The 13,424-nt window shown below is 42.2% G+C and overlaps 1 protein-coding gene across 3 annotated transcripts in view; it reads right to left on the bottom strand.

Annotated features, from left to right (window-relative positions):
* Positions 1 to 13,424, bottom strand: part of LOC137880083 (protein turtle homolog B-like) — a 147,682-nt gene that overhangs the window by 18,443 nt on the left and 115,815 nt on the right. For all 3 annotated transcript variants that reach the window (XM_068721181.1, XM_068721182.1, XM_068721183.1), the window contains exons 14-17: positions 12,322 to 12,548; positions 7,867 to 7,951; positions 5,447 to 5,611; positions 3,632 to 3,677 (exon numbers count right to left, since the gene is read on the bottom strand). In XM_068721181.1, the coding sequence (XP_068577282.1) occupies positions 3,632 to 3,677; positions 5,447 to 5,611; positions 7,867 to 7,951; positions 12,322 to 12,548 (523 nt within the window). The remainder of the gene's footprint in view (positions 1 to 3,631; positions 3,678 to 5,446; positions 5,612 to 7,866; positions 7,952 to 12,321; positions 12,549 to 13,424) is intronic.

The following is a 13,424-nucleotide window of genomic DNA, read 5'->3' as shown; positions in this document are numbered from 1 at the left end:
CACACAGAGCTTAGCAGCACCTCTACCGGCCACTGTTCAGTTGTGACATCACAACCTTACGGAAGTCCTGATGACTGGTTGAAAGGAACAATTTCTGAAAACGCGCTGTGTGCATTGCTCTCTGGATTGAAAGGTTTGATACTTTCACAACATTGATAAAGCATCTTTATAGCTTTTGAGCAAAAATGACATGAAATCTCACTTTTTACAATATGGGACCTTTAAATAATCCAGATGTTAAGATGTGAGATCCTCTTAGCGAATTACATACATTATAATGACCATTGGAAGTTTTGTAACTGGTATGGTGTCCAGAAGTCCAGAAATAATGACAGAAAGATTACATGTCCTATTATCTACTCCTGCTGTCCTGAATGGGGATGAGTGTTAAGCTAAGAAATATTAGCAAACTGATTTTGTCATCCTGTCTTGTTAAATCTTGTCCCGCATGCTTTTATATCCCTAATAATTAGCGCTGAACTTAGATTTTTAAAAACATCTTTTACATCTTCTGATGATGAAGATCCTTCATCTTTTCATCAATAAAAAACCAAGACCGGTATTGTTGTCGACCTTGTGGATACATTTGGCCAGACGCATGCAGCCAGGCCAGGTCTCTGAGGAGGGGTTGAACCAAAGTGCAAAAGAGGGGTGTATACTGTGTGCAAGAACGTGGGGGACAGCGGTTTGCACACTCACTGAGGACTGGAGGGTTGGGGCCTGTACCTGCCTGCGTCCAGCCCCTCCCAGTAGGGTTCAATGCTGGGAATGAGGCTAAGTGGGCTCCTGTAGAAGTGGGGAGATCAGACAGTAAGAAGTGAGGAGAGTATGGAGGTTAGGAGGAAGCGCGTCAATGAGAGGCATGTTTGAAACAGCAACAGAAAAAGAGAGGAAACAGCTTGATATTATTAATTGGGTTGAAAAAAGGAGAGAAATAGGCTTTAGTAAGTCACAGAGAAGATCTGAGAGAAAGGCTGCAATGGAGCAACTAGAGGGAGATAAAGGCAGGTTTAGGTTAAGGAAAGAAATACGGGTAAAGATGTGGCCGCTGCATATTTATTGAGACCAAAATCCTACATTCTCATAACCAGAGCACTATTTCACTGATACAGCTCAGTTTTCTCGAGGTGAATGTCATTTTTCCCCACAAACACGAGAAGGTAGAAGAGGGGCGAGCAGGCAGAAATCAAGTGAATGCGTATTCCGTGGAATGAGACGCGCCTCCCAACGTGTGACTGCTGATGAAGGCTGCACCGCTGTGGTGCCGCTCTGTCGCTTCTCATAGACTTGGCGTTGGGAAACATTGGTCTATGCATGTTGTCATACATCAAAACTTTGCAAAGCATCCACACAAGCACAGCAACCTCGTATTTGGACTGTACAGATCAGTCAAACAGTAAATATGTAAGTGTTAGGTTAAAACATTTTGAATGGTTTTGTAGCATATTTTTTCTGATTTTAAATGAGACAATCCAGATTAAAATTGGTGCTGTTCGTAATGCTATCAGACAATTATTAACTGTTTCCAGTAATTTGATCGGCTGGGAGTCAGACTTTTTTTTTTTACTACCACTGGGAGTTGCCAGAGTAAGACATTTTTAAGGTCTAAACACGGGGGCTTTGAGAGGGTTTCTTTGTCATTCTAACATACACTTAAGGTGCTTTCACACCTGTAGTCGGGTTCATTCAGTCCAGACCAAGGAAAATAATGATAAGTTGTTGCATTTTAGTTCCTGTTCACACTGACTTTTTACAAACAAAACAAAAGGAGTAAACATTAATAGTTATACAGACTGACAGGTCCCCCTGTATCATCAGGACCCATGTGAGGGAATCTAATTCCTGTACTGTCGGAAGTTTATGCAGCACTTTAATGCTTCTGATGTGTGTATTTGTGTTCTTTGGTGTCACAAAGAGCTAATATAGAAATAACTGAGTATAAGCATTATTAGGGTTATTAGACTGCAAATCGAGCACATGTTATGAATTATTACTATCAGGTAGAGACAGTAACATCTCAGAGCTTATTACTGAGGGATCGCTGTTATACACTTTTAAATAGACTTCATGAACTAAGAGCAGTGAACTGACGTTCATACGTGTCACTATGGTTAGCAAATTAATTGCATACATAGGTTAGGCTATATACATGGCAGATGGATTTATTAGTAGTTTAGTTTTTGAAAACATGCTACATCACAATTATGCTATCATAAAATCCTGCGGTTGGTGCGTTTGCTTCCACACCTCAAACGAACCGCTCACTGTGCCTAGAATTGGACCAGGACCCACCTTTTCCGGTCGGTCTCAGTTCGGGTGTTTGGTCCGCACCAGGGTTCCGTTGACAGCTTTCACACCAGCACAAATGGACGTTACTAACCGAGCAAACGGACCTGTGTTTGTTTTAACCGAATCCAACAGATGAAAGCACCCGAAAGGGCCGATAATACATTATATTATCTAATTGTCGACAAATTACATGATAAAAGAAAAATCATCGTCTGTCTCTCATTACATTCTAAATCCACAACCCTGTCTGTGGTGCTCAGACTCAAGCCCACTGGTTCCTCCTGAAGACGTCAATCCTACATACTTTCTTTCTATATAAAAGGATGACTAAACAACAAACGTCACTAAAACAGGAGTACATTTTTTTTTTTTTTTTTGCGTTTTTTGGGGACTATTTTCAAACATGGACCAGGTGAGCTACTGAGTAGTTAGGGCAGCAGGACGGTGTATGCGGGACGGAGTCAAAATAAACTACAGTGTGAAGGAACATGTCACCCAGTGCAACAGTGTTTGTCTGGGATGTGTTTTTGGACAACAATGGATCTCTATGGGACAGAGGACATAGATGTATCAAACTTTGAGACACATACAGTACTTGTTAGTAGACAAATTCACTGTAGAATTTTGTCTTTACATGGGATTTGTAGACAATGAAAGAACTTTGACAATGAAAAAAAAAGACTCATTTTTTTTTTTTAACTAGTTAATGAATCAGGAAATGAATCAAATATTCACATTAAATTAATGTGAGGAGCTGCTAAAACAGCATCCAGTATGCAGTAATTTAAAGACAGTCAGTGGAGGAGTGTGTCCTTCCACCATAGGATGATCGTATATATCTCACTCAGGCTTCGCTCCTCAGAGCAGAACGGACCTTCCTCATGGCAGACATTTTCACTTGTTTCATACAACATCATGATGGATACTTTCCATTTATTAGGTGTGCCAGTGCCAGGGCTCCAGCGTGTGCATGCCGGCACGTCTCACTAGAGCCCTGGTTAATGTTATAAGTCACACGTGTGCTCTTCCTGTTATGCTACATCAAAATGTCAGCTGTGAAAAGAATCTATCGAGGGACCTGAGGCGCCCTCTATGATGGTGGGTTGGATGGATTTCAGGGTCAACATGGACAGAATTCATGTCGGATAATTTTTTCTTCTTCTATAAACACAAGGAACATTCAGGATTGACATCACTGACGCAATAATGTGAAGTTGTCCTTTAGGTATCAATGGGATAAGTTGATGTATATGATCCTAACTGGTGTGTTGTTGGATTATGGGGTTTGCAGTAGAGCTCTGTGCAGTGAAGCAATGTTGTGAGTCATGTTGGGGTTACTTACGGTGTTTCCATGCTTTTTCTGCAGTGGGTTATGGAGAGTGGGGGGTCTGGAAGATGGGAGAAAGACAGAAAAGGGCCATTAGTGCCATTAAAGATCAACTTTATGTGTACGTTTTTAGTAAGTTTGTATGATAATTACTGCAGCGTTTTTCGTCTCTCGTTTTAGAACTACTTATAGAGGCAGTGTTACAGACGGACAGGGGTAGGCTGGCCATAGGGGATACCGGGGAAATCCCCGGTTGGCCGACGGGGTTGGGCTGGTCCAACGTGCCGTGTATTGAGTGGGCCGGTCTGACAGTAACTCCCGGGCCACTTTTTTCCCCCCAGTCCACCCCTGCAGACGGAGTGGATGAACTGCTTTCACAGTCAGTGTCAAATTAAATGTTTTAAGGAGGACTCAAAGTCCCTGCACATCATATTTATACTGAGGAAAATGCTTTTTTGGTATTCATGATAAACAACACTGATCCGAGACATTTACATATGAGGTTTATAGAAACTTCATTCCCCCAAAGACGACATCAGTGTTGCTGCTGCTGAGCCTGGAGCAGGGTTTGATACAGAGTGAAAAGAAAATAGAAAAATGCAAATGAGGCTATAACAATAACCATCAAAAATAATAACTGGTTGCTTTCTGAAGTGTCATTAATCTTATTGTTGCTTACATTCGAAATCAAACTATCAAATGGATGTTTGCTGTTTGAACTGGAAACAGATAAAGCAGTGCAAGGCTGCAGTTAAGTACAGGTTAGGTAACGTCGTAAATGTGTCACAGTTAAGCTTACATAATAAATGTTTTAATTATTAATAATTGTATACATGAATGTATGGAAGCCCTGAGAGGCAAGTGAGGAAAAAATTCTGTTGATCCATTTTCCAAGTCTGATCTAAATAGTTTTCTCTCCTGTGTTTATGACTTAAGAACAGGTAAAAACATCACAAAACAACACAACAAATAAGTTTGCCAAAAATAATTTTCAAATTTATTTTATCTGTGAAAAAAAAGTTTGTTGTTGTAATACTCTTCAAGGAAAGAGTTTTAATTTGTCCATGCAGTCTGAACAAAAGCTACATAAATTGTGTGTTAGCAAGTTGTTTAAATTATTACATTTCTAGTCCTAAATCCCAACAAACACAAACTTTTTTTCACCTGCAAATAGATCCCCCTAACTTGGAAAAAGATTATCCTGTTGAACCTGTTTCACAGTTAAAATCTTTTTTTTTTAATGTTTTTTTGAGGAAGTAAAAGATTATCCTGGCAAAACCTTTTCATCAGCAGTCATAAACATGGGACAGAAAACAATTTAAATCAATATAAGAACACTATTTACCAGAATTCATTTGATTTAATGAATTCATTTTTCTCACTTGCCTCTCATGGCTTTCATATTTAAGAGTGTAGAATGTGGCGGCATCTAGCGGTGAGGCTGCAGACCAACTGAAACGTAGGAGAACTATGGTGGCTGATACGAAAATTCAAATGGCCCTATCTAGAGCCATGTGTTTGGTTTGTCCACTCCGGGCTGCTGTAGCAACATGGCAGACTTCATCACTCCCTATGTAAATATAAAAAGCTCATTCTAAGGTAACAAAAACACAATTCTTCTTTACAGGTATTTCTACACTTAAGACAACATAGTTAATAATATTATATTCCATTTCCGTCGATATATCCTCCTGAATGCTACACACTGTTCCTTGTATTCTATACAACATGAAATAATGTTATCACCTCATGCCATATTTTAAAAGTTCCCAAAACATTGGCTTAGTGATATTGGAGATAACTATTAATGACCGGAACTTTCTCCCTCACCTCTTTTCCTCTTAAGCTTCCTCCTGCGCTGCTTGTTGACAAAGCAGGCCGCCATCGTACTGAACAGGACAGCTGCTGCCAGGAAACAGATGGTGGCCACGATGCCAGCCACCACAGGCCGCGCCAGTCCACGTTCCTCCACCATCTCCGGAGGAGGGAAGAAGTCTGTGGGGTGAGGAGGGAAAAGTCAGGGACGCTGAGTTGGTTGAAGTCACAGTGTAGCATCCAAATGAAAAGGATGTAAAGATGACGGACGTGACAGTGTGCAGTTGGGACATGGTGTGTAGACAAAGACCTGGCCTTCCTGGAGGTAGAATGAAAATGGACAGTTGAATGAAGGAGCAAGCAAAGAGAATAAAAGAAACAAATGTTAAACTTTAAGTTTGCTCAATAGACTTCTGATATGGCACTGCTCAAGATTAATGCTAATGTCAACATTCATATCCTGGCTCTGAAATCGGGGCTGATATTTACCTTGAGATTACTACACAGAAAAAAAGAGCACGCTGTCCTTTGCGAGAACACACTGTGCTCTGATTAAGCAGCTATTTAATTATATGAGAAACTGAATCAGGATTTTCTGACATTAATTTGGGGGGGTATGCGTATAAGCTCTTTTTCTTATTGCCGCCCTCTCCAACCAAAAGAGAAGAGACACCTCGTGCAATACTTTGTAGGTTCCTGCAGAGGAGCCTTTAAAGTGAAAGGAAAAAAGGAGCTGACCTTTACTACTGCATGTGTCTTCAAAATGGGCATTTCTGCAGGATACATGCCATGATGACTAAGCAGAATGTAAACCTTTTTTCCCCTTGCAGTGTAGAAAGCTGTACAGGCTACATGTGCACTCCATTATCTGGTTGCTGCCTCTTTGGGTTGTGCTCTATTTGGAATAATGCTTTGTGTCAGATTACGTTAATTACCAAATCTAAAATTCCTGAATGCTTTAAAATCTACTATTCTGCAAAAAAAAATACAGAATCTATGTATATTCAAACATGTTTCACTGCTGGACATAAGATGTCTCTTACTTCACTGAAAAGTCCATTCTCAACAGCGGTGGAAAGTAACCAAGCACATTTAATCAAGTACTGTATTTGTAGTTAATTTGCAGATTCATATCAGTGAATACAATGTCCATGCAGTCTAATAAATTAATACATTATGTTGTACTATTAAAGTACAACATAATTGTAAGGTTAAGAGTGTATTGATTGCAGAGGGAAATTCACAAGCTACCCAGCAGTGTGTAAAGTAACTAAAGTGATGAACACATGAATGCATTATTTACAGTATGATCTAATATATTTATTCTAAAATGGGGCAATGACAATAAAAACCTCTTTATCTTTAAAATCAATGAATAATCAAGAGCTCAGTATTGATACAAAATAATTGCATTTATCATTATGGCAATAATCCTGCAGACTTACATTCTAGAGCTGTCCTTCTCTGTTAAACACGGCATAGAGTTGTGCACTATCAATATTCTTACTGTAATGAAAACCCAGCCAGAGCACTATAAAGGGCAACTTTAAGTCCCGCTGTAGAGCAACCAACTTTAAGAACCGTCCTCACTTACTAATGCTGGAGCTGTTTTAGTGGCCTACATGCTAATGAATCGCTCAGTGACGACCAGGGGGGATTACGTGTCAAGCTTTGTTTTAGTGGTTCATGTACTGCAGTGAAGCATGATACAGCAAAATGCAAAGTGAAATAACTACTGATCAGCCAGAGAACAGCTTTCATCTTCAGTAAGAGAGGGTGTATCCACATCATGTATGGAGTATGATGCTGATTGACAATATGCACAGAAAAAAAAAGCTGTCAAATTATTACTTTTGAGCCTTTGATCACCACTTAGCGTAGCTCTAAACATTTACCATAGGGGGCAGCAGAGTGCTTCCAGAGATCCATGAGCAAATCCAGTCTAAAAATGCTACCAACAGCTGCTCTTCCCAAATGATGTGTACCCAGTGACCTCTGCAGGGGAGTGACATCACATTTTGACGGGTTTTGTTTCAGACTTTAAAACAGACTTTAAGCGTTGCGACCAAGAAAAGACTGGCTTTAATGAATCTCTTTTTCTTTTCTTTTTTAGCACAAAGCCACCCGATTCAATCCATGGGAGACAGGCAGAGTGATGATATCATACTTTTCAGGAAGGTACAAAAGAAGTGTGCATGTAAAGAGAGCTTACATTTAATAGTGCTGAGTGGGCAAAATGTGAAGTTTGGAGCTGCTGCGTATGCAATACATCTGCAGCTTCTCCTCGGCTCAACTCATTAGGATCGCCCGAGGTTACAGATGCAGCTTGCCGCCAGAGGTTGTTGGGTTTGAGTCCCGTTTGAGCACTGAAAAGCTCCTCTGCACTTCTCGGGGCGATGAGCGGAGATTCAAGTGTGTGCATTGTGTGGGCTCACCTGTGCTGGACACGCCTACTACGTTGCTGGGCTCGCTCATGGTGTCGTCCATGACCGCCATGACACGGAACTCGTACCACGCCTCCTAGGAGCAGCAGAGCAGAGAGGGAGAGAGCTACGTTCAGAAGGTCAAACTCGTGTCTGGTGTCTGTCGGGCTGCAGGATTCTGTTTGTGTCTCCAGAGACCAGCCAGCTGAGTCACAGAGGCTTTGTGGATATGAATAGTTACCTTTTAGTGTTAAACAGATTAAAAAACCCATCATTGTTCCGGCAGTTTATAAATGGCACAATGGAACCTAGAAGTCATGCATTCAGATTCAGATTTTTTTTTTTATGTTTTACAAACTTTTATGACTTCTTAAGCTCTCTAGAAACAAAACAAAATCACACTCCTGATGTCATAATGATGTAGTCAGGGTTATCTTGGATCGACATTACCATTTTTACTTTTTACTTTTGTAATTCCCATAGTTCCATTCCATTATCCAAACCGCTTATCCTATTCAGGGTCGTGGGGCGCTGGAGCCGATCCCAGCTGACATTGGGCGAAGACAGGGTTCACCCTGGAAAGGTCGCTAGTTTATCGCAGGGCACATATAGAGACAGACAAACATTCACGCTCACATTCACACCTACGGGCAATTTCGAGTCTCCAAATAACCTAAGCTGCATGTCTTTGGACTGTGGGAGGAAGCCGGAGAACCCTGAGGGAACCCACACTGCCACAGGGAGAACGTGTAAACTCCACACAGAAGGACCGCCCGGGATCGAACCCAGGTCTTGCTGTGAGGTGACAGTGCAAGCTAGCCACTAGACCACAGTGCAGCCCGTCAATAATTCCCATAGGTGTGAAACATAATATTTTTACGGTGCATTATAATCACTGTTGTAATCCATTATAATGTGATTATAAGTTACTCTAAGTCATCATTATAGCTACATATATAATTATATAACACATTATGTTTATAATGCATTATAGACGTTGGCGTCATAAAATTAACCAAATTAAAAGAAGTTTGGATGATAAAGTTTACTGATTTTATTCAAACAGCAGAATGATGTAAACCGTAATAAACTGAAGATTAATGTTAAAATCAATATCATATCACAAGGTTGTGCTGTGATCAGACCAATATGCATAAGGAGGAACAAGTAATAAGAATCTCAATGACGTGAATATCGTAATGGTTAGATAATGTGGCTTAAGATGGATAAATCACCTATGACTCAGTCATGATGAAAAGACATTACACCTCTATTTCATTTCCTCGGTGGCTGCCTGTGCTCTCCACAGTGCAGGGTCAGCTGTGGAGCTGGCAGAGATTCAGTTTGTGTCTTGCTCAAGGACACCTCAGCTGGGGTGCAACCCCTGCTGAGGTGTTGCTGTACTGTTGGCGTAACGCCAACAAACCAACGGATAAACATGCCGTGGACTGAGCTGTCAGCTCAACTGTTTCCTGCACTGTCAGGAAGAAGATTGAGGATGTGGGGAAGCGGGTCCTACCAAACATCACCGACCTAACAGAGCAGTCCCCTCCCTGGTCAATTCACCTCACAGTAAAAAATGTGCAGCAAAAAGAGTTATACAAGTGAGGTGCATTGTGTGTGTGTGTGTGTGTGTGTGTGTGTGTGTGTGTGTGTGTGTGTGTGAGAAAGCTAGAGAGAGGTGTGTGTGGGTGTTTGCTGTGCAGTGGAAGGATCTGCATGGAGCTGACAGTGGCAGTTAGATTGAAGAAAAGAAGCTCAAACGTGTCACGGCAGGAGAATTAGTCGACACGCGCGAAGATGAAGCTAGTGGCAGACCTGCAGAGGTAAAAGCACATGTGTGTGTTCTGGACGTTAGGCGTAACATATAATAATCAGAAATGGCACAAATTAAAACCCACAGAGGTGGTCAGAAAGTGAGCAGAGTCAAACGTGTGCACACCTGCTTTGTTACTATGACAACCAAGGTGGATGGGGTGGCACATAATGATACGTATGCAGAATTTGATCTGGGTAATCTAGAGCAGCATTTCAAAAAACAAAACAACTTTGCCTGAAGTCTGAACATAGCAGCCTCAGTGTTGGGATTTGTTCAGGTAAGCTATTAAATTAAGGTTTTTTTCTGCGCTGTGAAATGTGTATAATGGACATTTTCATAATAACAATGTATCAAATGACGCATTGTCTTCGCATTGTTTTTCATGAAAGAAGTCACTCATAGTAGGTCAAATGATTACAGATTAAAGCAAAATAGGTGGGTTTTGAGGGCGGTTTTCAAAAGAGGAGAGTGAGGCAGAATGTCAGAGGTGTTTGAGGGGGGGTTGGCATCAGCCAGTTTTGAGGTTGAGGGTAAGAGCGCACCGGTGCAGAAGGTCAAAAAAGGTAGAAAGGGCTAGGCTTTGGAGGCCTCTGTTAGGTGATGGGGGACTGGATTCTTTGCTGAGTGGGAAGCCAGTGGAGATATTAAAGGACTGCGGTGATGTGATCTCTGGTGCAGGAGTTTGTGAACAGACAAGCAGCTGAATTTTGGATGTAATGTAGTTTGTTGTGGATTTTGGTAGACTGTGCTGTACAGGATCGAGTTGAGAGCCGATGAAGGCCTGGATGAGCATTTCAGCGGCTGAGAAGGAGGCGGACAATGTTTTTAGGATGAAGGAAGGCAGTTTTTGTAATGTGGTTAAGGTGGTGATCAAAGGAGAGGGTTCGATCAAAGATGACGTCAAGGTTACAGATCTGGGTGAAAGCAGTAAGAGTGGAGCCATCGCTCATTGCCGACATAAACATTGTGGCGGGAAGTGCGGAGGGATTTGGGGCCTGATTATGAGGATTTTTGTTTTGTCGCTGTCAAGTTTGAGGGAGTTAGCTTGCATACAGGATTTTATATCTGTGAGGCAGTTTTTGTGGGTGGAGTGAGTGGTGGCAGGAATGGATTTGGTGGAGATCTAGAGCTGAGTGTTGTTGGCATAACAGTGGAAATTCAGGCCTTGGTGGTGTATGACGTGACTAAGGGTGACCATGTGGAGGATGAAGAGGAGGGGGCCAAGCACCAAACCTTGGGGGACACCTTGAGTGAGTGGGGCTGTGATAGAGTTGGATTTATTGATACCAATTTGAACCAGGCGAGGGCAGTGCCAGTGATGTTGAGGGAGGACTCAAGGCAGGTGAGGAGGATGGAGTGATTGTTGACGTGGAAGGCAGCACTGAGGTCAAGTCGTAAACAGATGTTGAGGGTGTGGCCATCAGCGGAGAGGAAAAGGTTATTGGTGACTCTCATCAGGGCGGTTTCTGTGCTGTGTTGGGGTCTGAAAAGATGTATATGGTTTTGTAGAGTTGGTTGGAGTGCTAGTGGGTTTTGAGTTGGGAGGCCACAGTGTGTTCCAGTCTTTTAGGCGGAAAGCGGAGATTACCCCCGCCCGACCACTTCGCTCTGCTGCCTCGGGGCGATTGGTTGCCCAGTCGCTCTACACTGGCTACCTGTAAGAGCTCGCATCCAGTTTAAGACTCTGGTGCTAGCCTACAGGGCAGTGAAAGGAACAGCTCCTTCGTATCTCCAGGCCATGGTCAAGCCTTACACCCCCGCCCGACCACTTCGCTCTGCTGCCTCGGGGCGAAGTCGCTCAGAGGTCCCTGCGGCCGATCGACCCGGTCACGGCTTTTTTCTGTCCTGGCCCCACAGTGGTGGAATGAACTTCCTACTGATGTCAGGACAGCAGAGTCACTGCCCATCTTTCGGCGCAGGCTGAAAACCCACCTCTTCAGGAAGTGCTACCCTGAGCCTTCCACTTAGCACTTATTGTATTCATATTAGTTTGTTGCACTTATTGTATTCGTATTAGATTGTTTCTGCACTGTCCTTTTGCTCTGGTTTATGCTCTTAGATGCTTGTGTAAAAAAGAAGATGCACTTATGACTTCTGGTGACTAGTAGTTCTCTTGAATACCTATGTTGAATACACTTCTTTGGATAAAAGCGTCTGCTAAATGTAATGTAATGTAACTTACTGCTTGGAATAATTCTCACTGCTCTCAGGCACAATAGCAACCTGCTCAGCACCAAACGGCAGGTGGACACAGTTAGCGACTTGCTAATATAGTATTTAGTAACTGAAAAGCCGGATATTTCCCTCAAGACTTGCTAGAGCAAAAACCGGAAGAGAAGAGAGTGAATGCTGGACTTACATTCATCAGGTGGACACAAACGTGACTCATAATGAATGATGATGCTGCTCCCTAACTGCTGGATGTGTAAATAAGCAACTGTTTGCTCACAAGTTCAATGTATTAACTTGAAAGATATGGATATGTCAATGTTGTGTTAACAACTTGTGTCTCCAGCCCCCAAGTATTTAATTTAATTCATATTTAATTCTCCACTACGTCCCAGACACTTCTTTAGCGTGGAACTGGTCAGATGCAGGTTTTCTATAACACTGTGTGTGAGGTCTACAGTTCAGGTCCTATCTTTTACCTGGATCAGGTCTCGGGCGAGCAAGTCCGTCTCCCCAGCAGGAATGCTGTCGTCCAAGACCTCCCATCGCTCCCCGAGGCGGAACTCCATGACGTAATGCTGGATAGGTGCTGTATGATTGGCAGGCGGGATCCAGGTGAGCAGGACTCCCTGCTGCGTGCGATTGGCTGTGAGGCACCGTGGTGGGGTAAGCAGCACCAATGGTTCAGGGGTACTTATAGGAAATACTGGAAGAGCACATACGGGTTGGGAATGTGTGGGTGAGTCACTCAGTTATATATTCAGTGAGCAATTCCACCAGTGAATCAGCCCCCCTTTACATTTTGACACTGTATCAGAACATTACTTCACATGACTTCTTCAAGTCCTTGCCTCATTTACTAATTCAGGTGGTCAATAGTTGATGGTATCCAACATGTGAGCTACTAATTTTTTTCTTTTGCCTCAGTAAAAATAATAGTTTTAATAGATGTGTCGTTGCATGTGAAAGAAAACAAGCAGCCCCCGGCTGAATGCTTTGTCATCTTCGTCTCTGCTCCTTGGCCGACACAGAAGGTGATGCAGCCTGAATGGTTACCCCAATTTTCAGCACGTCACTTATCTTTAAGTAATAATCTGTGACAGCTTCATTTATACTTAATAAATGTCCCTTTCATCACTGCAAGGAGAAATGGTACTGTTGAATGAATGATTCAACCACAGCCTAGTTTAAGCTTTTTCATTGTGGTTCTGATAATCTGGTTTTCCCTTTAAAAAGAAGTCTTAAATGCAAAGAAAATATGTGAATTTAAGTTATATGTTGTATTTCAGTATATTTATATATGTTTGAACTGTGGATTTTACCGCCTTCTATTGACAACTATCACCGGCAGATTAAGACATCTTGGCTGTTATCTGGTTAAGAGATTCTTTCTCTGCACTCTGGTGTTTGCACTTATTAGTCAAAGATGGTTTTCCGGAAGAAAAAAAATAAGGAGCGTGCTGTGTCTTTTTGCTGTTTCAGGGTTCGGGTTTTCAGGGCTTTTAAAAGTGGCAACCAGGCATCAGTGTTTGGTTGCCGAAACTGAAAATATAGCTGCCATTTTTAGTCACCTTATATTTTG

This window comes from Cebidichthys violaceus, unplaced genomic scaffold (assembly GCF_023349555.1).
Source record: "Cebidichthys violaceus isolate CVI_PGR_0920_01 unplaced genomic scaffold, fCebVio1.0.p SCAF_27, whole genome shotgun sequence".
Taxonomy (NCBI): Eukaryota; Metazoa; Chordata; class Actinopteri; order Perciformes; family Stichaeidae; genus Cebidichthys; species Cebidichthys violaceus.
Note: the sequence above shows the minus strand (reverse complement) of the source record. Positions and strands in the feature narration are given on the sequence as shown.